This window comes from Rhinopithecus roxellana, chromosome 8, assembly GCF_007565055.1.
Source record: "Rhinopithecus roxellana isolate Shanxi Qingling chromosome 8, ASM756505v1, whole genome shotgun sequence".
Lineage (NCBI taxonomy): Eukaryota > Metazoa > Chordata > Mammalia > Primates > Cercopithecidae > Rhinopithecus > Rhinopithecus roxellana.
In genome coordinates this window covers 116,991,812-117,018,270 of record NC_044556.1, presented here as the reverse complement: position 1 = coordinate 117,018,270, position 26,459 = coordinate 116,991,812, and the positions used below count along the sequence as shown (strand labels likewise).

General features: G+C 46.3%; 1 protein-coding gene across 1 annotated transcript in view; it reads left to right on the top strand.

Moving 5' to 3' along the window:
• The window catches only part of GPA33 (glycoprotein A33), a 38,783-nt gene extending 23,618 nt beyond the window's left edge, over window positions 1–15,165 (top strand). Inside the window, exons 4-7 of the mRNA XM_010371801.2 lie at window positions 2,892–3,047; window positions 12,170–12,289; window positions 12,898–13,030; window positions 13,530–15,165. Coding sequence (XP_010370103.1) covers window positions 2,892–3,047; window positions 12,170–12,289; window positions 12,898–13,030; window positions 13,530–13,662 — 542 coding nt within the window. The 3' untranslated portion in view covers window positions 13,663–15,165. The remainder of the gene's footprint in view (window positions 1–2,891; window positions 3,048–12,169; window positions 12,290–12,897; window positions 13,031–13,529) is intronic.
• The last annotated feature ends 11,294 nt before the right edge of the window (window positions 15,166–26,459 follow it).

The following is a 26,459-nucleotide window of genomic DNA, read 5'->3' as shown; positions in this document are numbered from 1 at the left end:
TGGTGGAAGGCTGAGGAGAGAGACCTTAGTGAGGGATCTGGACAGACCTTAGTGAGGGAGGGATCTGCTTAGTGAGCAGCGGTTCCCGGGTGAGGCCAGAGGGTTTAGGGGCTGAGAACTGACACATTCCGCCCTAAGGTTGATCTCTCTGGGAGTGGCTGGTCACTTCTTTGCCATTGTCTGTACCTCTGCCTCTGGAGAGAATTAAGGATTTGCTTTCAGCAGTTTTCCCTTAGCAAATGGTGGTTTCAGCAAAGCCGTAACAGTTTTTGGATGCATTCAGATGCCTTTGAGTGCTCTGTAGATGCCAGTAGGCGTCAGTTACTTTTACTTTTCTTCCTTTTTTGTCTTTTATCCCACCGAAACCCGGTTGTAGAAAGGCTCTACTGTCAGTCATGCACACTTGGTGTGACTTTGGGGACACTTGGGACTCCTCAGGTGGGACTGGTGTTTTGCCTGCTCTCCAGTTGTGGAATAAAGCCTTTGCTTCCTATTCAAGGCACTCCTGGGAAAAGGCTGAATGGTTTGGATGCGTGGAGAGGGATACTCCCGCACCGCTGAAAAGCTCGAGAAAGCTTGGCTCAGCAAGCCCATCCTAGGGGTCCTCTGGGAAGTGGTGTTCACCTTCTCTTGTTCCCCTGGGACCTGCTTGTTGGCTGCTGGTAAAAGTGGTCCTTAGGCTGCAGCCTCCCCCTCCCCACACTGCTCCAGTCCCAGGGTCTGGTCCAGGATAAATGAGGCCTGGCCTTGAACTTGGGACCTCTTATGTTTAGGAACCATTCAAGGGAAAGTGAGAATCAGGGAGGGTCTCTAATTTCCCTCATGCTCGCCCCACACCTGGCCAGCCCTCACTACGGCAGCAGAAGATATTGGGCACACCCAGCAATAGCCTGGCTGTTTCCAAGAGGAAATACTGTGGCTGCTGGGCTAGAGGGGAGTGGTGTGTGTGGAAGGGTTTCTCTCAGCAGCTGCCGGGTGGGGCTGAGATCAGAATGCACTCCTGATGCTCAGTGACCATGCACCTGGATTATAGAGTGGGCAGCACTGTTCATTGGGCAAGCAAGCCGTCCAAGGGCATGTGAAAAGAAAGACTCAGAGGGGACAGGCTTGCCACCTAGGGATTCCAGGAGCAACCCTCTCCACGGTGTGTCCTCCCCTTCTCACCTCCAAGGACACAACCTGAAGTCTCAAGCGTGCTTCATGCTGCTTCTTGCCTCTGAGCCTTTGCACATGCTCTGCACTCTACCTGGAGTACCATCACCTCTTTCTCCGACCACCACTCCCACCTCCACCACTGGCCCTGTTTACTGTCATGCTTCCTTTAGGCCACAGCTGATCTTGAGATTGGGACTGTGTTTAGGCCTTATCCACCCCAGCAGCCTTGCCTCCTGCCTGGTCATTGTTCAGCTACTTGTCTTTTGCCCCCACTACATTCCTTGACCCACTCACTGTGTCCTCCAAGTGCCCAGCACTGTCAGACACACAGTAGGCACCCAGTGAGGTTTGTAGAATGAACGCAGCTCCACAATGCTATCTTGACAATGCTGAGTGAAAGGTGTAGGGTTAAGCTTCCCAGAAATCCAGGGAATTGAGTTGGGGTTGTGAGATGAGGGTGGCTGCCGTTCTGGGTAACCTCCAGTCTATGGGCTTCCCTCTCCTATCTCTGTGCTCTCTGCCTGCTCGAGTTCCCTCAGTCCTCATCTTTCACCCTGCACATAACTTTACCACTGCCTGTGGGTCCTCCCATCATCCTGTGCTCATGGCAACTGCCCGTTATCAGCAAAGCACAGGAAGAGGATGGTGCCGAACCCAGAGAGAACATTACTAAGAAGTTAGAGTGGAAGGCTTCAGAGATCACTTAGTCCACGGGTAGACAAACTAGGACCAAATCCAGCCCACAGACTGTTTTTACATTTCTAACATACTATTTAAAGAGAAAAAGCAGCAGCAACAAAGGCAATATGTAGTCTGCAAGGCCCAAAATATTGCCACCTGGCCCAGTACAGAACAGGTTTGTTGTCCACTAATTTTATAGAATGGAACACTGAGGTCGAGGGGAATTGAGGATTTTCCCAAAATGGCACAGATGAATCAGTGGCAGAAGGAGTTCATATAGGCTGGTGGAGAGTGCACAGGATCTGGAGTTAGAAGAGCTGTGTTCTAGTCCCAGCTCTGCCAGGATCCATGAGCAAGTGTCCTCTCTGGGCCTCAATGTCCCCATCTTTCTTTCTTTCTTTATCTTTTTTCTTTTCTTTTCTTTTTTTTGAGATGGAATTTTGCTCTTGTTGTCCAAGCTGGAGTGCTATGGCATGATCTCAGCTCACTGCAACCTCCAGCTCCCAGATTCAAGCAATTCTCCTGCTTCAGCCTCCTGAGTAACTGGGATTATAGGTGCGTGCCACCATGGCCAGCTAATGTTTTGTATTTTTAGTAGAGATGGGGTTTCACCATGTTGACCAGGCTGGTCTCGAACTCCTGACCTCAGGGGATCCACCTACCTCGGCCTCCCAAAGTTCTAGTATTACAGGCGTGAGCCACCTCGCCTGGCTGGAACATCCCCATCTTTCTAACAGCCATGTTCCGCTATCTTTAAAATCCCAGGACTGTAAACTAGAGCACACATGAAACCATGCCTTGGAAAGCTACTGCAGGCACACGATGCTTCCCAGCATATGTACCACTCTTCTGTGATGGTGACAGACCACTGAGGGCATATTGGGGTAAACTGGTTTTACAGCGTTCCATCTCACTACTCAACTACGGAGTTTTCTGCCTGTGAACAAACAAGGCAGTATGTGTGCGTGGGGGGTGGGGGGGTGGGGGGTGGGGCGGGTGGCTGTCACCAAGCCCCACCCGCCTCATGCCTTCTCTTTCATCTCTCCTCCATGTAGTGCCACCCTCCAAACCAGAGTGCGGCATCAAGGGAGAGACCATCATTGGGAACGACATCCAGCTGACCTGCCAATCAAAGGAGGGCTCACCAACCCCTCAGTACAGCTGGAAGAGGTACAACATCCTGAATCAGGAGCAGCCCCTAGCCCAGCCAGGTAAGGGGGCAGTGGGGAGGGCGGGCTACCCACGTCAAGGTGCAGCATGTGCAGCTGATTGGCTAGGGGCTGCAACTTGGGTTGACCAGTCAGAGCCCCCTGAAGGCCGCTTGCTTCCCTACCCCACCCCTATCCCCATATCCCCACTTCTCTAAGCACTGGTTTCTTGTTTTTAGACGAAGTCTTGCCTGGTCGCCCAGGCTGGAGTGCAGTTGGCATGATCTTGGCTCACTGCAACCTCCTCCTCCCAGGTTCAAGCGATTCTCCTGCCTCAGCCTGCCAAGTAGCTAGGATTACAGGTGCCCACCACTATGCCTGGCTAATTTTTTGTATTTTTAGTAGAGACAGGATTTCACCATGTTGGCCAGGCTGGTGACTCCTGACCTCAGGTGATCCACCCGCCTCAGCCTCCCAAAGTGCTGAGATTACAGGTGTGAGCCACCGCGCCCGGCCAGCACTGGTTTCTTATAATAATACCTACCTCATAGGTTCTGGCAAGAAACAAAAATGATTCATGTAAAGCATGTAGTGGAAGCCGTGGTAAATGCTAACTTGTTTTCTTTGTTCCGCATTCCTCAGTTCTCTTGGATGAACGTGCCCTGATATGCACTTTGTGTGAAAGCATGGGTAGGATTTTAATTTGATTGTGTCCTGAAGTATACATTTGAGACCCCAAGTCTAACTCAGCGGGTCCACCCAAAGGTGGGAAATTTAACTTTCCCATTCCTTATCCAGGCGGGTCCATCTCAGCGGTCACGGACCCCCACTGCCCCAAACACATCACCCTTTAATGGCTCCACCCAACTACAGCACCATATTGCTGTGAGGGTCCTTAGGGGAGGAGATGGTGGATTCAGCTATAGTTGCCAGGAGACCAGTTTTGTACTGGGCAGCTTGGTATTTGACCTTTCAGTCAGGAAACTAACTGAAAAAAAAAAAAAAAAAAAAAGAAAGAGCTATATAAAAATCCTACTGTCCTTTCCACATCCGTAACCAATGGGTGTGGAAGTACCCTGGTGGAGTCCCAGGGTGCCTAGTGCCCACCCCTGCTCCTGAGGATCAAGAAAGACAAGGCTTCCTGGGTGCAGTGGCTCATGCCTATAATCCCAGCACTTTGGGAGGCTGAGGCAGGAGGATCACATGAGGCTAGGAGTTCAAGACCAGCCTGGGCAACATTGTGAGACCCCTGTCTCTACAAAAATTTTTTTAAAAATTAGCTGGGTGTGGCAGGACTCACCCTTTAGTCCCAGCTACTCAGAAGGCTGAGGTGGGAGGATCGCTTGAGCCCTGGAGGTCGAGGCTGCAGTGAGCCATAATCACACCACTGCACTCCAGCCTTGGTGACAGAGCAAGACCCTGTCTTAAAATAAAATAAAATAAAAAATTTTAAAAAGAAAGACAAGGCCTGAAAGGTGTCAAGCAGATTTCGCTTCTGGGAGGTCTTTCAGTTGAGTGTAGGTGGAAAAGGAGGCCAGAGGTGGAAAGCAAAGCCAGCGGGGCACACAGCTCTTCTGAGAAGATGAGGTGCCCAGGGGTGGGGGTGAGGACTGGGGGAAGAATATCTGGTGTCCTGGATAAGCCCAGCTGAACAGATGCACACACTGGGGGTGCACTCAATCCAGGATGAGTTTTATCACTCGTTTGGGGGCAAATCGACTTCTTAAAAAAGTTAGTAGAATCCATTCGACCTAACTTAAAATAGGTCAGTGTAACGTAGATTTTCAACAAGCTTCCAGTTGTGTTTACGTATTTCCGGTTGGCAACTTTTTATCGAGTGTGTCTGGAATTTTTGTTGAAACCACCTGGCAGCTCTCCCAGGGCCCCGTGGCCTCCTCTCTCTGGTCTGTGAATAGCCTAGTGACTCCAGTCATGGTCATAGTAGGTCTGCTGTGGACACTGGTAGTGTCTGATCTTCTTTCCAGCAAAGTGTGTATAGGAGCACCCAAAGCTGAAGGTTACAGGTGGCAAATGCTATAATAGCTTTATACCCAGTGGTGATGTAACACAGAAGATGCATAAGATCAAAGAAGGGTTCTCCAAGGAGTGGGTATTGGAGTCGACAGTGGTTAAGAGCATGCCATGTGCTTTACTCCTGGCTCGGACACTTGTTAGCTGTATGACCTTGGCAAGTGACTCAGCTTCTTTGTGCCTTAGGTTCTATGTCTGTGAAATGGGCACAATGCTAGTGTTTACTTCATAGGGTTGTGAAGTTTAAATAAAAGTAGATGTAAAGCACCGAGACCAGTGCCTGGTAGGTAGTAAGCACTCATTTAATGCTAAGTATTATTAGCTGTTGTCTGAGTTGGGTCCTCAAGGATGAGGAGGCTTGGCATGGAGAAAAGGAAGGAATCATGACTGTCTGGTGTGGCTGAGGGGCAGATTGCATGTGTAGGTGTAGGAATGGTGGGAGATACTCTTGTTAAGAAACACAGTGATGAGAAATCACAAAGAGCCTGTGCGTCACACTAGGGAGGTTAGTCTTTGCCCTGTAAGCCACAGGTACCTTCTGAGGAGCCTCACAAAGGGACACCGCAGCTGCAGTTCTCTCCTGCCTCCACCGGGAGACTCCTCTGGTTGTTAGAAGCCAAAACTTAGCTCTTTCATTATCCAAAGGGGAGAATCCTGAGGACAGGAAAGGAGGTGAAAAGAGAATTGCTTCTTTAATTTGTGAAAGCTTTATCCTGTCTCTAGTTAAGATTTGCTGAGTCAGAATGGGGACCTGGGGGTGACAGAAAAGAATATGGTTAATGTCCATAACAACACGCCCTTGCATCTGGAGACATTGTGGGGTGAGGGCAGAGTTCTCAAAGCCTTTGTTTCCACCCCGCTTCGCAGAGCCTTGGAGACGCTGCCAATTCTGGCCAGGTGCAGTGGCTCATGCCTGTAATCCCAGCACTTTGAGAAGGTGAGGTGGGTGGATCGCTTGAGTACAGGAGTTCGAGACCAGCCTGGGCAACATGAAACCCTGTCTCTACCAAAAATACAAAAATACAAAAATTAGCCTGGCATGGTGGTGTATGCCTGTAGTCCCAGCTACCTGGGAGGCTGAGGTGGGAAGATCCTTGGGCCTGGAAGGCAGAGGTTGCAGTGAGCCGAGATGGTACCACTGCAGCCTGGGCACTAGAGCCAGATCTTGTCTTAAAAAAACAAAACAAACAAACAAACAAAAAATAAATGTTAAAAAAGAGAGTCTGCTAATTCTTCTTCCTCTGTGGGTCAGCCCAAATTATTTCTGGCTTTTAAAACATTTCGGTCCACCATGGATGATTTGCAGAGGAGGGTACCTCTGCCCTCCTACATCTGAAGACAATTTCCAACATTAGAGATTGGTTCTTTTGACTAAACCCTCAGTGGAAACAAGCTAGCAGTGAAAAGAACAGGAAATCTAGAATCAGGAAACAAGGATTTAAGTCCTGACTTCTCCACTTTGGAGCTGTGAGTCACTCACAGCCTCTCTGACCCTTCGTACTGCCCTTTGAAAAACACTGGGATTCCCCAAAAGCTGTGAAGAGGATGAGAGGAGATCCCACGTGTAATAGCTCTGAACAGACTTTGTAAGCTGTGTCCCAGGAAGCTGAGTTTCATGCGCTGAAGAAACAGGAATTTGGATATCAAGGAAGTCGGGGAGGGGGTAGTTCTGGGGCCTGGAGCACTTAAGGGGAGGAGGTTGCGAAGGGTGGGGACCAGTCCTGGGAGGATCGTGAGGGCCCTGTGTGAGACAGAGGTGGCAGCAAAGGCTTGCCGACAAGCTATGGGATTGGGTAGGGGTTGTGGGGGGATGCAGAAAAGTTAGATCTTGTCAACGTGATATTAGCGTCTTGGTGAGACCGGAGGTTCTCTTAAGGGGAATCTCACCACAGCTGGAGCTGGGGAAGGTGGGAAGCGTGTGACCGTCCTGTGCATTCCGCTTTCTGACCACAAGGTGTCGCCACTGCAGCGGAAACATTAGTTTTCTCCGGATTTCGGAAATTACTAGTCCTGTTTCGAAGGGAAAGGGGCTTGGGAACCCCAACTCAGAATCAAAGAAGGTCCTGTGGCACAAGACCTGCACTGGTTCATCCCAGCAGCTTCCAATGCACACCGTTTGCATCAGGGAACTGGGGGAGGATAGCGCTGACTCATTGGACTAGGAAACCCCCTGTTCCCCACTCTCAACAAGACCTAGAGCTCAAACCTGCAGTCTGACAACTAAAAAGGTCCTGACTGTCTGCAGTGTGCTGCTTACACTAAACCCAGAGTCTGAGCTTCACACTCTAAAATGGTAGGGATCTGTTACGAGCTCTAGACCTCCTAAGCATGCCCAGGACCAAAGAGCATTTCCTAAAGTGTGTTCCTTCAAGATGCCTCTTAAAAATAACAAATCCAATTCATTTGGAAAATGAGAGCATGAATACCATACCCCGCTGTCAGAGGTTCCCAGTGCTCAACAGCATTGTAGGAACTGTGAAAGTGCTGCCCTTAGAAAGCTTACTTAACCCTAACTCAGTGATTCCTATTGCTCTTTCAGGGACCCCTCCATGCCGCATATTAATATCACATGTAAACAATGTTCCAGAAAACATACTGAGGCGTGGAATTCTAGGATAGAAGGGGGCACATTTTATGAAGAATGAGCATCCAGAGAGTAGTGTCCTGGGGTTCAAGGGAATAATTTGAAGAAAGTACAAGCGAAAAGACTTGAAAGAAAATAGCACCAAATCAAAGTGTTATTTCTAGGTGATGGAATTATGAGTGATTTTTATTTGTTCTCTCTTCTTTAAAGAGGCTTTCCTTGGCCCTTTGGATGAGATTAAAACCCCTTGCCATAAGCTCAGATGGTACCTCCATCTTGAACTGTAACCACCATCGTTTCATGTCTGTCTTTTTTGGGAGACTGGAAACACCAAGCGGACAGGGACCCTCTTCATCTCGTTTATAGCTGTGATCAGCAGCTAAAGATTTTCTGTATTGAACTGAATTGAAATAATAGTTTTATATCATTTATAAATTATTATAAGGAGCATACATTACTTTCATAATACAAAATTTCATTTTATTTTTTATTTTTTTGAGATGGAATCTTGCTTTGTTGCCCAGGCTGGAGTGCAGTGGTGTGATCTCAGCTCACTGTAACCTCCACCTCCCAGCTTCAAGCGATTCTTTTGCCTCAGCCTCCCAGGTAGCTGGGACTAGAGGCACGCACCACCATGCCTGGCTAATTTTTATATTTTTAGTAGAGACGGGGTTTCACTGTGTTGGCCAGGCTGGTCCTGAACTCCTGACCTCAAGTGATCTGCCCACCTCGGCCTCCCGAAGTGCTGGGATTACAGGCGTGACCCACTGTGCTAGGCCACAAATTTTAAAAAGAAAATTAGCAATGGCTCCAGGGAGTTCTAGACCTGAAACAGGATTTTTGTTCCTGTTTTATCATTTCTTAATTTTGTGACCTTGAGCACTTCACTTAACTTCTTTAAGCCTCCAGTTAACTCCGTGAATTGGAGATGGAAATATTGAGGGTTGCTGGAAGGATGAGAGGACATCACATTTGAGGATGTGTACTGAGCAGCACATCTGGAGAAGGAAAATCTTGAGGTGCAATCTTGCAAGAAAGTGACGATGGGGAGGAGAGAGGGCTGCTCCCCTGGTTTTGCCCCTAGCACCAAGTGGCAAGAGACAAAGTTGGTATGATTGACAGGGCCAGATCTGTGACCTGAAGCTTAGACTTGTTACTGAGGATTACGGGCAGCCCCTGAAATGTCTGAACACAGCAGTGACAGGATCTTATTTACAATTTAGAGCGTCTCCTAGGAATGGCATGTAACCACCTGGTGGCAGCAGGGATCAGGCAAGCCTGGCTCTGCAGCAAAATTAGAGGATGCAGGTCTCCAACTCCTCTCAAAACAGCCGTTATAACAAAGCATCTTGGATGGTAGGACATATACATATGCCCAAGCACAAAGCTCTTGCTTTCAAGATGAAGAAATTCATAGGATGATAGATTGAGGGGAAAGGTCTTCCATGAGACATTCTGGTCCATTCTCTTGGATTCCGGAGGATCAGGTGTTTTCACTCCCACTTTCCAGAAGCCTAGAGCTCAAAGAAGTTAAACGGCTTGCTCAAGTGGCGGCAGATGCAGAGGAAGAGTCTAGACAGTCTGCCTTTGTCCCACCCCAACAGCACACACATTCAGCACCCCCCATACCACACATGCAACACACATCACACATCACACACTCACCACACACACCACACACATTACACGCACCACACACCACACATCACACACTCACCGCACACCACACACACTACACACGCCACCACACACTACACACATCACACACCACACACACTATACACGCCACACACACACCACACACATTACACACCACACACACTAAACACACCACACACACCACACCAACACATCACACACCACACACACTACACACACCACACACACACCATGCACCACACACACTAAACACACCACACACCACACACATCACACACCACACACTACACACACCACACACCACACACACCACACACACTACACACACCACACACACACATCACACACCACACGCACTAAACACAACACACATCACACACATCACACACACTGCACATGCTGCCACATACCACATCACATGCACCACACACACTACACATGCCACACACCACATACAACATACACCATATGCACCATACACATTACACGCACCACACATATCACACACTCATCACACACACCACATGCATCACACATGCTACATACACCATACACACACCCCTCACATACCATACACTATACACAACACACACACTGCCACCCATACCACACACATATACTACCCAGACACCCCAGAACACCATACACCACACACACACACCATACGCACACCACACACATCACACACACCACACACACACCACACACCAGACACATCACACACTCACCATACCACACACACTACACACACCACACACATCACACACACGACACACTACACACACCAGACACTACACACTCTACACATACACACTACACACACCACACACACTGTCCGCACACCACACATATACCTCCCACACTCTACACACATTCACATACCACAGACCACATTCACCACCCCTCTATCACACACACCCCAGAAACACACACAACACACACTACACACACACAGCACACAGACTCCTTATACATACACCACACACTACACACACACACCACTCTCATAGTGCACAGCACACCATACACCACCCACTCACCACATACACATCTCATACCACACACACTCCTTATGCCACATACACACACCACACATCACACTCCCACCACACACACTATACACACCACACATCACACTCCCACCACACACACTATACACACCACATATCACACTCCCACCACACACTATACACACCACACATCGCACACACTATACACACACCACACATCACACTCCCATCACACACACTATACACACACCACACATCACACTCCCATCACACACACTATACACACACCACACATCACACTCCCATCACACACACTATACACACACCACACATCACACTCCCACCACACACACTATACACACCACATATCACACTCCCACCACACACACTATACACACCACACATCGCACACACTATACACACACCACACATCACACTCCCATCACACACACTATACACACACCACACATCACACTCCAACCACACACTACACACACCACACATCACACTCCCACCACACACTACACACACCACACATCACACTCCCACCACACACTACACACACCACACATCACACTCCCATCACACACACTATACACACCACACATCACACTCCTGATGCCACATACACACACAACACATCACACTCCCACTACACACACTATACACACCACACATCACACTCCCATCACACACACTATACACACACCATACATCACACTCCCATCACACACCATACACACCACACATCACACTCCCACCACACACACGATACACACACCACACATCACACTCCCACCAAACACACTATACACACACCACACATCACACTCCCATCACACACACTATACACACACCATACATCACACTCCCATCACACACCATACACACCACACATCACACTCCCACCACACACACGATACACACACCACACATCACACTCCCACCAAACACACTATACACACACCACACATCACACTCCCATCACACACACTATACACACACCACACATCACACTCCCACCACACACACGATACACACACACCACACATCACACTCCCATCACCACACACACCATACATCACAATCGCATTACACACACTACACACACACCACACATCACACTCCCATCACACACCACACATCACACATCACACTCCCATCACACACACTCCTTATGCCACATGCACACACCACACACATACTCCCACCACACACAGACTATACACACACACTACACATATTTCACACACACCACATACCATACACACTACTCTCATAGAGCAAAGCACACACATACTGCACGCCACTGACACACCACACAAACACTGACACACCACACACACACACTGACACACCACACACAGCACATAACATACACACACACCCCACACACTTCTCTCATGGCAGAAATCCAGAGATCAGAGCTTTTGATTTCCAAAGTAATAATATCTTCTGATTAGAAAGCATTTTCATGTAATACCTAATGTGTATTATGTTTCCTGAGCACTTACTACATATTAGGTATTCTGTTGTGGGCTTATATTTATTATTAGTACCTCATTTTATGCTCGCAAGTACCCTGTGAGGCAGGTACGATTGTTTCTGATTTTAGTTGAGGAAATGGAGGTTGAATGAAGCTGAGTTTCTTGCTAAAGACAAATTAATAAGTGGCAGAGCCAGGTGTCAAACCCAGGGTGCCTGAGTGAATTCTAAGCACTTCACATTGTGGGCCCTGCCTGGTTTAATCATCCTGCAGCCCTGGAGGTGGAGATGGGGGTCTGGCCTGGAGAAGCTCAGTGGCAGAGTTTGTGCCTCCCTAAAAGTCCAGACCTCCCGTTCCTGGCTGTCTCCACTCCACTGTGGTGCCTCTCTTCACCCTGACTCTTCTTCCCCTGCAGCCTCAGGCCAGCCTGTCTCCCTGAAGAATATCTCCACAGACACATCGGGTTACTACATCTGTACCTCCAGCAATGAGGCAGGGATCCAGTTCTGCAACATCACAGTGGCCGCCAGATCTCGTAAGAGCAGTTTGGGGAGGGAGGGCTGACAGAGGCCACAAGATCACTGGTGGTGGTCCAGAGACCACCGTGAGGAGGAATAGGGGAGCCTCTCCAGGGCCACGCACCTGCAGGGTAGCTGTGGTGACCTAGGCAGGATGGACTCTGTGCCAGGCACCTCTCACTCTGAGGCCGGTCCAGTTCCACTGGTGTTTGGAAGTGGAACCTAGGACTGACTTCTAGGACTGAGAGGCTTCGTCAGTCCCACCTGCCTAGAAGTCACTCAGTGTGCATGAAGGAAGTACCCAGGGCAGCTGCCGCAGAGTCTGGACCACGTCCTTCTGGGGTGAGACATCACGTCTGGCTTAACGAGCTGGCTGGGCTGACACCTGAGGACTTTTGCAGAGCCAGGGTAGCCCGAAGAGTGTTAAGATGTGAAGTGGTCTATATGTCTCTGTCTGCACCTCCATCCTGAAGAGTATTCCTGGGCCATAGCTGGTCACATTCCTCCAAGACCACGCCTTTCATGGAGTGTTACCAGAAGCCGGCAGCTGCTGCTCCCCTGGCTGGGAGGAGGCCCGGAGCTAGCTTAGAAGCTTAGCTAGTGCAGCTGCTCTGTTTTCTTGCAGCCTCCATGAACGTGGCCCTGTATGCGGGCATTGCGGTGGGCGTGGTTGCAGCCCTCATTATCATTGGCATCATCATCTACTGCTGCTGCTGCCAGGGGAAGGACAGCACCGAAGACAAGGAGGATGCGAGGCCGTGAGTGTCTGGGCTGGTAGCCTGTAGGAAGGGTCTGGGGAGACTGGAAATATGCATCCCAATTCCTCACAGCCTCTTCTACTTGCAGCCCCCATTTTGTGCAGTATATCACCCCCACTTTGTGCTGACAAAACAATGACCTGCCCAACCCATAAAATGTGCATTGCAGCCCCAGGACCTGCCTCCCAGGCCTGTGGTTTTCCAGTCTAGGAGCTCAGGGCAGGGCTTCCTGCGGCATGACTAGAGCCAAGTGTGACCTGGAGCCCCTGTCACGGGGCCAGTTCCTCCTGGGCTGGTAGAGCCAGCCTGTTCCTGTAACCCCCTCAGCTCATGCATGGAACAAGTGTGTGACACCTTTACTCTCAGCCCAGCCTTTCAGCCCAGTGTCCTCTGCAGCTGGTAGGTGGGGAGGAGGTCTGGAGGCTGCTCATGAGGACCACCTCCCTTGTGGGTCCACCTGAGAGCAAATCCTTCCCCTCTGTCCCCTGCTGTCCTACAGGAATCGGGCAGCCTATGAGGAGCCGTCAGAGCAGCTGAGAGAACTTTCCAGAGAGAGGGAGGAGGAGGACGACGACAGGCAAGAAGAGCAGAGGAGCACGGGGCGTGAATCCCCAGACCACCTCAGCCAGTGACTGGGGGCGGCAGCAGAGGGCGGCGGAGGAAGGGTTAGGGGTTCATTCTCCCACTTCCGGGCCTCCCTTCTCCTCTCTAAGCCCTGTTCTACTGTCCCTCCATCCCAGACATTGATGGGGACATTTCTTCCCCAGTGTCAGCTGTGGAGAATATGGCTGGCCTGGTAATGGGGTCCCTGTGACTGACCCTGCTGACCTCGCTGTCCTGTGAAATAACCCCTCCCGGCTGTGACACCTGGTGCAGGGCCTGGCCCTCATTGGAGACCAGGCTGCAGCCTCTACTTCCCTTGTAGTTGGCAGGAGCTCCTGGAAGCATAGCACTGAGCATGGGACACTCCCGCTCAGAACTCTCCAGGGAGGCGATGCCAGCCTCGGGTGGTGGGGGCTGCCCTGCTCACCTGTGTGCCCAGCACCTGGAGGGGCACCGGGCAGAGGGTTTGCATTCCACACATTTTTGTTGAGTGAATAAAAGAATAAGTGAGTATGCTTGGGACCCTGCATTGGCCTGGCCTCCAGCTCCCACTCCCTTTCCTGCCTCACTTCCCATAGCTGCCAGTATGTTCCAAACCCTCCTGGGAAGGCCACCTCCCACCCCTGCTGCACAGGCCCTGGGGAGCTTTTGCCCACACACTTTCCATCTCTGCCTGTCAATATCCTACCTGTCCCTCCAGGCCCATCTCAGATCACAAGGATTTCTCTAACCCTATCCTAATTGTCCACATATGTGGAAACAATCCTGTTACTTTGTCCCATATCCAATCATGGGCCACAAGACACAGTCCTCTGAGCGAGTGCCTCTCGCTGCATTAGAGTGCCAGTTCCTTGAGGCAGGGCCTGGGCCTCATGGCTTTTGCTTTCCTTGAAGCCCCAGCAGCCAGCGCCCATCCTAGTGGGCACTTAAGCTTAATTGGGGAAACTGCTTTGATCGGTTGGGCCTTCCCTTCTTTGGTCTCCCTGAGATGATTTTAGACACAAGGATGACTCCCACCCAAACCCACATATTCATTCAGTGAGTTAAATATGAATTGATTTAAAGTGAACACACACAAGGGAGCTTGCTTGCAGATGGTCTGAGTTCTTGTGTCTTGGTAATTCCTCTCCAAGCCAGAATAATTGGTATGTCTCCCCAAACCACATGGGGTTCCTGGTTGTTCCTGCATCCTGATACCTCAGCCCTGGCCCTGCCTAGCCCACTCGGGCTCTGGTTTTCTGGTGGGGCTGTCCTGATGCCCTCCCACAGCCTCCCTCTGTTTGTCGAGCATTTCTTCTACTCTTGAGAGCTCAGGCAGCGTTAGGGCTGCTCAGGTCTCATGGCCCAGTGGCTGGTCTTGCCCAACTGCAGTTTACTATTGCTGCCTTTTCTGGATGATCAGAAAAGCAATTCCATAAATCTATTGTCTACTTGCGATTTTTAAAAAAATGTATATTTGTATATATATTGTTAAATCCTTTGCTTCATTCCAAATGCTTTCAGTAATAATAAAATGTGGGTGGAAATTCTTATTTCTTTTTTAATGTAGATTTTGTTTGCAGCAAGATAAAGCTTGGGTCTCATGGGTCATCTCTACTCACCATAGCACTCTTCTGCTTCCTAGGGGAGGCGAGACAAGGTAACGGGGTTGAGAATCCTGGGGTCCCTCTGCTTGTGGCCGCAGTAGGGTCAGACAGTGCCTCTAGTGACTGCTGGGAATAGGACAGATTCCTGTCTGCTAGTGGAGGTATATTCCAGGAGCCTGCAGTGTCAGGACCCCAGGAGGCCTGGGCGTCAGTCCACATGCTTGACGGAAGATGGTGGAGATGCTCTAGCCAGTGCTGCTCCCTATGATCCCCCTCCTGAGAAAGGGGCGGGGTAGTCCTCTTGTTCTGTCACAGAGAACTGTGATGCTTCCTCTTCCAAAGCAATTTGGCTCCACTGTCGGCTTTTGGCTTTGACATTGACTCTCCTGAGAGACATTCAAGGTCTGTTCCTTGGTGTCCTTTCCTGTGCTCCCTCCTGTCCCAGCACTTGTCACACAGTACTGTGTGCCTATTACACCTGTATACAATTCTGTCTCTGCCTCGCCCTGTAAGATTTGTGAGGATAGGAACTGTAGCTTCCTTATGGCCTCGCATGTGTTGACCCTTGACAAAGGTTTGTTAAATGAATAACATTTGGTATCACAGTATCTTGCCCAAGGATATGGATATCTCCTAGCTCTCTAGATACTCTGAGGTGCCTTCTAATCCTCACGGTGCAAGGTTCCACATGCATATTCTTGAGGGAGCCACGGAAGTGGAGGCGGCCATCTTCCCCCAGGTTTGACTTGACTTCTCTCTGCCCCTCAAAGGACTCTGAAGGTTCACCTACCTTAGCTTCAGGCTTAGGGAAGAAAAGGAGGGAAATCGAGACCCACTGCATTAATTCAACAACAAATATTTTGTGAGCATCTACTTCATGCCAAGCAGGGTGCTGGTTGCAGAGTATATATAAAAGTCACTAAGACACTATTATTCAGGAGGAGCTAAAATCTAATGGAGGTCACAGACATAGAAACATAATGATATGAGCAAGAGAAGGGGCTACAGGAACACAGAGGAGGGCCTGAGTAACTCAGCCTAAGGGGGTTCAGGAAAGCTTCAGTGAGGAGGTTGCATTTGGGCTGCATCTTGAAGAAAAATGAGGAGTTTTACAAGTGGAAAAGGGCTGGTGCTGACATTTCTTCTGTTCTCCAATGGAGGTTTCTGTTACTTGAATGTCAAATCACATTATCACTCAGTAAGACTATGGTTTCCTGCTGAATTTATTTCAGTCCACAGACTCTGGGAATTAGACTGTTGTAGGTTCTTCTACAATCAAAATTACTCCAGCAATACGGTCTCCTTAGAATGTCAGGCATCCCTTCCCAAATTATGGTTTCCAGCTGCTGGTTCAAAGACTGTGGTGTTTTAGAAGAGAGACAAAGGCTACCCATTAATTGAAGGAAGATTGTGTACTAAACCCTTATTGGGCACTTGAGGCAGTTTTTTTCGTATAATCCCCACTCGCAGTTTCAAATACTTGGGCATATGCCAATGTTAGGTGTCCATGTTGTCACCTAAGGAGGGACTCTGGCTGCCCAGAGAGGAACCCAGGAACTAATATACAGTTTGGTTAAGTAGCCACTCTTCAGGGTCTTGTTATTTATTTATTTATTTATTTTTAATTTTACTTTAAGTTCTGGGATACACGTGCAGGACATGCAGGTTTGTTACATAGGTATACATGTGCCACGGCGCACCTCTCAACCCGTTATCTAGGTTTTAGCCCCACATGCATTAGATATTTGTCCTAATGCTCTCCCTCCCAAAAAGTCTTGTTCTGAAGCTGCTTTTGTGACACAGTGACAGGACCTCAGCTCTCAAATGCAGAGCCGCATTAACCAAGCTCACAGTGCCTGATGTGCCATGCTTATAGCAGCAGCACTTGCTCTGGGCCAGACACTGTTCTAGACCTTTTCCATAGAACATCTCATAATCTTCACACTATGAGATAAGTGCTATTATTATTCTCATTTTACAGATGAGGAAGCTGAGACACAGTGAATTTAAGCAATTTGGATCAACACAGAATGTCAATTTGCTATTTATAGCTGTCAAGTAGACCAGCCTTTCTGTCCACCTGACCCAGGGCATCTCACACCATGGGCACTATGCCCTCAGTTTCTTACTGGGCATGGAATCAGAACAAGAGAAGTCGGCTACCATCAAGGAGCTCTCATCCTCGATGGCAGTCTGTGTAAGTAGGTGTCATATCCCCTGTGGAAATTCTGGAACATTCTCTGGTCTTGGCCCCATCCCTGGATATTCTGGCTTGGGGCCTGGGGCATCTGCAGAAGTGATCCTATTGGTAAGTCTGGTCCAATGGGGAGGGCCTCTCTGGGGACGCTTGGCTATTGAGTTTGCTCACCGAGACTGCCTCTCCTCAGGTAGGTTTCCAGGAAGACCCAGCCTGGTTTCTGTCTGTGATGGTTCTTTGTCTGCACTTCCTCAGCTCACCGTGTCATCCCTTCCTACAACCTTTTTTCTCATGCATACACTACCTTTATATTTGCTAAAACTTTCCTCCAGCTCCAAATAACTCTGTTAGGTCTGGGAACCGGTCTTTGCTCTTGAGGGGATACTGAATATTTCTGCTCGGATCTAGGATTTTAAAATTTATCTCTAAAGGCAATCTTAATTTCCCTGATTTCCATGTTGTTGAGTAAATTTTTTGTTTCAAGTAAGATGAGCTAAACTGCTATAAAAGTGGACTAAAAAGCTATAATGGCTCAAATACAATAGAAGTTTCTTTCTCACACAGGTAACAGCTTTTGAGACAGACTCAGGGGCCCAGTCTTCTGTTTATCTCCAACTGTTTACATTAGTGGGTCTTCTACCCTCAAGGGCCTGGAAATTGTCTGCAATTAGCCAGCAGAGAGGAAGGAGAGCACAGCAAAGGTGCAAATGCTTCCTCAGACTTGATCCAGAAGTGACCACCCTGATTGTGCCCACATGCCATTGGCCAGCACTAGTCACAAGGCCCCACATTGTGCAGGGAAGGCAAGGAAATGCAAACTTGTGACCTTATTATATGTGCTCAGGAAGAAAAAAACTGGCTATTGGCTTCTGTCACAGTTGCCTCTTCCTAAGTTCCACATACCCTCTCCATTTTACAGATGAGGAAACTGAGGCTCAGAAGCAGAAACTCATTGGAGGCAGTATTACTAGTAGGTAATGGAGTGAAGATCAGACTCAATTCTGTCTAATTCTGAAGACCTTGCTCTTTCTACTTGAAAACATTTTCTCTTGATCCAGTGTATGAACAGGATGATGGAATGGGGGACATGTGGGAGTGGAGACAGTTAAGGTTTTTTTGTTTTAAATTTGTAAAATTTGTATATGGCAGTTGTTACTTATAATACAGGCATCTCAGGTATAACACTATATATGCATTTCTGAAAAACTTGCATTCTTCAAAATCACATGCTAAAACTAATAGGACATACAGGAAAGTTATGATTAGAGAAAGACCACATAAAACCAATGGAACTTTGAAAACCAATGGGCCTTTGTAACCAGATCACTTTCAAAACATTAACAACCCTTGTGAAAATACAAGTGATGTTAAATCTTGGTGCTAAATCTGTTAGAACCAAGTATCACAGTCAGTCAGCCTTAATGTGGGCACTCATTTCTACAGAGACCTACTCACCACAGTTAAAAAACTATCCATTGATCCGCTTGTCTATCTTTTTGCCAATACTGCACTGTCTTGATGAGTGCATTTTTCATTTTTCATTGTAGAGTCCCCTTGATTATTTAAGATTGTTTTGACGAGCCTAGATCCTTCGCTTTTCCACATAAATTTAAGAATCAGCTTTTACATTTATAAAATACATGCTCACGATTTTGATTGGGATTGCATTCAATCAATAGATCAAGTTGGGGAAAACTGACATCTTAATATTGAGTATTCAAATTTATGAAAATGACATATCTTTTCTATTAATTAGGTCTCTTTCATTTCTCTCAGATGTAATTTTTAGCTTTCGCTGTAAAGGTTTTGCAAGTATTTTGTTAAATTTAAAAGTTTTATATTTTTGATACTATTATAAATGATATTGGTTTTTAAATTTCTATCAGTTTTGATGAATTTATTTTGAAGCTCTGTTATTGGGCACACACATTTAAAATAGCCATGTCTTCCTATTGAATTGGCTTTTGTCAATGGAGAAATAATCCTATTGATCTCTGGTAAATTAATGTGACGACATTTTTATGCCTATTGTCTTTATGGTACTTTTTTCATTATTTTATATTCAACCTATCTCTCTTATGATATTTAAAGTGGATCTTTGTGTTAAAAATCCATTCTGACAATCTCTGCCTTTTAAATTGAAGGATTTAAGTCATTTATTCTTAATTATTGATAAGGTTTTTAAAAGTCTACCATTTTTCCGTTTGTTGTTCTATGTTTTGTTTTGAGTTTTTGCAGTTACAATTCCCTTTTCTCTCCCTATTTTGAGTTAATAAAATATTTTAAAACATTCCAATTAAATTTTATATTGGATTAGTAATAATACATTTCAAAGTATCTCTGACATATATATGTAGAGAGTATACACTTTAACAAATTATTAGTTATGCTTTAGTTTTTCTCTCAGGAAAATGGGACTTGATATATTAATCTCACACAGGTTCCACTGAGAGGCTAGAGAAGATCTGTCTGGCTGAAAGGTAGCTGCTGTAGCTCATATAGAGAGCCTGTGAAAACAGGTCCCTGATCTCTCTCAGCAAAACCTGCCCTCCCTGTCTTGCCCAACAAAAAATAAAGAAAGAAAAAAAGAAAAATTATGGGAAAATCCTCCACTTAGATCTCAGTATTACTCCTAAAGTCATTGCCATTTTTATGGGATGGGAAATTCACCCAGAGTTGCAGAGGAACAATCATGTATTGGGACAAAGAGAAAGAAGGAGACAGGAAAGTGATGTTGGGCTAGTCTAAGGAGCCACCAAAGTGAAGGCTGTAATTTCTAGACTCATTTTGGTGTTTCTGACCCTGATTGGTATGGCAGGGCCTAAAGGTCCTTCTGATCCTAGACAGCCAAGATTGTCCCCTCTGCCTTGCCAGGGACAACACAGCTCCATAGTTGCTCCTCTTCCCTTTATGAGGAGAGTGCCCATCCAGATTTTCAACCTTACTCTCTTGGAAAGTCATTCCCCACGATGATTAGAAGCTGCTGTTCAAGTGTCTGGGAAGATAAGCCAATGAGTTGAGGTATATGAAGGTCAACAGCCATTGTGTCTTAGCTGTAGAGCAGAGAGGTGACCAACTCAAACTGAGGTCTAAGTGGCTTTGATCACCAGATGCCAAGGAAAGTGATTCAAGGGCAACATGCCTGACCCATTGAACTTGTCTCCCTTCTACTTCCTTAGCTTTAAGGCAGGAGAAATTGAAGATAAGAAATTGGGAGAAGGCAATTGATACCTACTCAATAAAATTCAATAGAGACAAACTAACTTGAAATATTGCAAAAATTTTCTTGTCCGCTCCTGGAACTCCTCCTTTTTATTATTTGAATAGTGACACATCTACTTCTAGCAGCCAGATCTCTTAACTCTTCTTTTGTATTTTCCATTACTGTATTCCTTCCTAATGCCTTTTGGGGAGTGTTCCCTGACCCAATCTTCTAGCTCACTAATTCTGGGATAGAGCCTGGCTTAGTTTAGGTTTCTGTGAAAGCAGAGCCTCAGATCACGATGCCTGTCTTACTCAGGAGATGATCCCATAGCAATAGCCCACTCCATAACACAGATTTTGTTGACTTATTTTCTATCCCACTTTCCTTGTTCCGTCACTTCTGCTTCCTGGGCAACTAGGGCTCATTTTACTAGGGGCCCTCTGAGAAACTGTAGAATGTGCCTCAGGATTGTAGCACTGAAGGGAGGAGCAGCTGGGGCATTTATCTACCACTTCCATCCCATAGGTATCTACTGGCTAAGGGATGTTTCTGGGGCTTTCACCTCCCCCACACTTCCCAGCTGCCCTTCCCATAGGTTGGTAAAAATCTCCTGAGGGAATAAAGGAGAGTGTAGCATGCACTTGAGTAGGTGCAGAGGCATCATGTGTGGACCTATCCATTATAGCTGAACTACAAGCAGGTGACAAAGGGGATGAGGTGTAGGGACCACAAGCACTTGCCCAGGCCCTCAGGGTGGACAGTCTCCAGACTTCCCCACCTCAGGGAGACCCTGACCCTGGGAGCCTGTTTATACCTCAGTTTCAGGCACTGTCCCTCTTCAGAAGCCTTAGCTTCTGATTGCAGTCACTCGGCCTCAAGTGTGAGCTGGAGGGAGTCCCTCTCTTGTTATCTTCTCTGGCGAGGCACCCTCTTTGAAGCTTGCAGCTGATTCCTGTAGAGCTGGGCTGCAGCAGCCCCTCTTCTCTTTACCAGCAGTAACTGGACAGGGAATGATTTGCTCAGAGCAATACAATGAAAATAAAAGAGCCCCTGAATGAAAGTTTTTCCCAACCTGAGAGTCCTCCTAGACGTCACTTTCTTTTCAAGTCAACTAGTGGCCAGTTTTGAAGATATTATCCCATTAGCATCTCTTCTATGAGTCTTCCTCCTCACCATTCTCCTTTCTGTTGCAGCATTGTTCTGAGGCATAGAGACCTAGCCTCATCTGCTTATATATTCCTGGTTTGGAGCAAACCTTGTTTTCTGCCCATTGGTAGCCCTTCAAGCCAGCTTTATGCAAAACCAGGGAAGTGGCCTCTTCATGGGCAAGTGTCTAAATTAAGCATTTCAACCTTCATAAAAGGATGTCACTCTAACCTCACTCCACCCTTCTTGGCTGGCTTAAATTTAAGAATATTTGCACTTAAATCCTGAGAATATTTGCATCCCAGAAATTTCAAGAGATTGTAAGTTTGGACTTACTGCTGATGGATACATTTCAAAACTTCCAATAAAAGAAATAATACTTACAGAGAGTTGTACAAAGTATAGAATATTCTTTACTTTGTCCTTGTCTCAAGCCAAGCCATCGGATCTGCATCTTCGGTTGGAATCACCTTGAGTCCCTCTGAAATTCTTTTACATAACTACTTTAGCGTTATTCCACTGGGCATCATTGTAGGAAATTGTTAGAAGCAATATTAGGTCTCTCATTTTTGTATTTATCGTTAGAGTTTTGTTGACACTGCTCACTACATTGTAGATTACTTGTTGATGAAAATCCACCAGATAATTTTCTCTCAGGTCTGCTTACTAGGAAGATTTTTGCTGCTCAGTTTTTTTTTTTTTTTCCACGATCTTGGCTCACTGAAACCTCCGCCTCCTGGGTTCAAGTGATTCTCCTGCCTCAGCCTCCCAAGTAGCTGGGATTACAGGCGTCTGCCACCATGCCCAGCTAATTTTTGTATTTTCAGTAGAGACGAGGTTTCGCCATGTTGGCCAGCCTGGTCTCGAACTCCTGACCTCAGGTGATCTGCCTGCCTTGGCCTCGCAAAGTGCTGGGATTACAGGCATGAGCCACCGCACCCGGCCTCTTTTTTTTTTTTTTTCTATTCCCATTAGGTCTTAAGTTTTTGCTACTCATAAGCAAGTCTGCTATAGACACATTGTGTTAAGGACACCATGAATTATATACAACTTGTGCTTTCCTTATTGCAATGATTGCTAGGAAGTTCAGAGTCAAACTTATGTATGTCAAGGAACTGTTTAGAATTTTTCCAAATGGAGTTGGTGAACTAACTTTGTCCATGATTTCATCTCTCTCTCCTTTTTTGCCCTCATTTTATCTTCACAGTGACTTTGCCTTTATTTAGTTCTCATCTTTTATGTATTTGTGGAATCCACCTTAAGTCCTCTTGAAAACAAGACGGGATTGAGTAGCAGTGAATACGAATAATAAAAACAGCTGTGGGGAGTGAGGTATAAGCGCCTGGAGTTGGAGGTTGGGGAGGGGAGAGTTTTGGCTGATTCAGCTCCTCGGGAGTCACAGGCCTGGATGAGGGGCATGACATGGAGGACATACCCTGGGTGAGGGTGTGCGGTGAGAAAGCAGCCGAGGACGGGTTCCGAGGACAGCTTTATAACAGATGGAGGAGATGACAGTGAAAGGCCTGCAGCAAGGCTGGAAGAAAGCCCGAGAGAGGACGGGCTGGGAAGCAGGAGAATATAGGTTCTTCCCTTTTAAAATATTTTAAACAAGCCCATCATGTTTCTATTCTGCCCTTTTCCTCATAAAATCAACAAGAGGAACTGCACAGTTGAAAGACTTAATTGAGCATAGTTTATTTGGCTTGGCAGGCTTCTATGGTTTTTTTTTTTTTTCCTCTCCTGAACTAAAAAAAAAAAAAAAAAAAAAGGCTACCCACGGAGAGAGAAGCTTTTCTGTTTCCACCTAAAGTTCACTTCCCACATTCCCAGCAGCCTTGGCAGACCCCTGTCAGTGTGGTCTATGGCGAAAGTAAGCGAGCCTTCCAGCACTTTCAGTCTGAGAGCACGCCCTGATCCACCAGCGGACCCCCCAGGGAGCCAGGGCCCAGCCTCTTCAAGCTCCTGTGGCCGAAGGTGACGTCAAAACCCACTGCGCGCCTTCAGAGCAGCAGCGAGGCGGAAGTGGATTTCTGTAGAGAGGCACCTGGACGCATAATTTAGTCTACTTTCACTGCCTCCCCCACTTGGCAATCAAAACCGGAGATGCTTTTGAGCTTTCTTTTGTGCTGCCCGGAGAGGAGATGGGCTTATTGTGCCAATGGGCAATTATTTCATATCGCTCGACAGAGCACAGGCTGCAGATGTCTTGGAGGAGGAGCTTTGCAAGGTGGATTCAAAGCGTTTCGTCTCACCAGGCATCCAGGAAGAGGCTTCAAACACCCTGCGGGAATACTTAGTGAGCAGCTTTCTAGACACATCAGCCTCACAACTAGTCAGTCTCCCTGTCTCAGTATCTTGTGGTGTGCATATACCTCTAGAGGTTGTCTAGGGTGGGGACAGTGTATTAGAGGAACATGAACAATCAGGTGAGGAAATGAAAGAAGAATTGAATTTTATAAAGCATATTCAAAGTTATGACCCCTTTTAATCTTCACAGCCACATTATCAGCCAGGCATTATTCATCTCAGTTTACAGATGAGGAAACCAAGGCGCGGGATATTAAAGTGACTTGTCAAGGATCATGCAGCTGGTTCGTGACAAAGATAGAGCCCAAACTCAGGTCTAACTATTTTAGTTCTGGACTGTCTTACAGATTTTTTTTTCCCCAGAAAGAGATTGAGAACCCTTAAATAAAGATGTTAGTTGCTTAAGTACAATTCTTCATACCATGAGCCTTAGTCTCTCCCTTCAGGAACAATCTATATGGTTTATCAGCTCAGGGCAGCCTTCCTCCTCTCCCAGCATGTTACTTTCATCTTCTTGTTCCGATTTTTCTCTAACTGGCTTTCATTGTCTTTTTTTATGAAACTAAAAACATCCTGCAGTTCCTTTGAACCTGCTCCATGACAGAGGAGAGCTCTGTGGCTTGGCCGGGGAACAGTTAAGCAGAGCAGAGAAACAATGCCACTAACAAATATCGCCCAAGGTCCCGTTAATAAGGGTTGTTCTCCAGACCAGACAGGACCAAAGGGCAGGGTTGCACTTACGTTATTTCTGCTCCCTTAACTTCTCTATCAGTTTGATGCCATGGAAATAATCGAGGAAGACCTGAAAACCAGGTGCTCTGGCTTTGTGTGACTTTGAACAGTGGCAAGGTCTCTGGAGTTTTTTCCCTCTTATTGATAAGAGAATGAGTCAGGAAGAGGTTCAAGATCCTCTTCTAGCACCAACAGTCATCTGTATGGAAGAAACCAGCATTTTCACCTCTGCTTTTGACTTATCACTGGGGTTGACCTGCAATTTATGAATATGGCAAATGGGAATATGGGGAAAATCATATGAAAGAATAGTCTATTCTTTTAGAGATGATCTTTCAGCCTGAATCAGGAGAATAATGTCATTTCTTTTTCCATTACTTTCTGAGGAAGGAAAATATGTTCACTCTTGTATCTCCAGTGCCTAAAACAGTACTTGGACATAGCGTGTGTTCAACAAATATTACTTGAATTAATGAATTAATAAAATAAACTTAAATATCAAAGAAATCCAATATTTCTTAAATTTCAAAACTGTAATTAATATTTGAAAATCTTTGTGTTTTTATCCATGTGCTAAGTACATGTCTGTGATACTCCATGGTCCCCATACCCACCCTCCAATTGAGTTTCCATAGAACCTGAGGTCTCTTTGGCAATTCAGATCTTGCTAGAATTTAAGGCTGTGTTAGTTAACAAAAATATAATAACTTGAAACATGAGGAAAAGCCTCATCAGAGATACGAACAGACAATGCACAGGAAAAGAAGTGAGAATTACACTTAACCCTGGGAAAAGATGCTCAACATCTTTCACTTACAAGTGTAAATTGAAACTACACTAAGATACCGTTTCCCACCAGTAAGATTGGCAAAAATCCAAAATTTGGACCACATACTTTATTGGTGAGGCTAGGGTGAAACAAACACTCTTCTACATTGCTGGTAGGAATAAAAAATGGCATCATCACGATGGAGGGGAATAGGGGGAAATTTAGCAAAATTATATGTGCATCTACCATTTGACTCAGCAATCATACTGAAATTTATCTTTTAAAAATCTAGATTTTAGAACACTATCCCAAAGCCACAATAGCAAAAATATGACAAGGTGTACGTATAAGGTACTGTTACAGCATTATTTGTAATAACAAAAGACTGGTGACAATCAGAATCGATAGCACAATAGTTAAATAAACAATGCTTCAGGCACATAATGATACACTGCAGTGTAAAATGGGGATTATCTCTATACAGTAAGTGATCTCTAGGGTATATTGTTAAATGAAAAAAGCAAAGTGAAGAAAAATATGTGTAGTAAGCTACCATTTACATATGAAAGAAAGAGTAGAACCTATCTACCTATCTCTGTAGGTATGCATTTGCTTACATTATAAAAACCAATAAGGGAATAAAAAATATTTTTAAATAGCTGTATAGAAGAGGAGAGGGAGGAATATATTTTATCTTTGAATATTCCAAATATTTGTCTTTAGAAACATAAATTATTTTTTAAATTATAAAACAAAATTAAATAAAAACATAATTCCCCAAAGCAAAAATAAAATAAGTGATTATATTTGTGTAGCCAGTAAACACCATTATGAAACAAAGAGAAATGATCTCAAATGACTTTATTTTATTTTATATTTTTTCA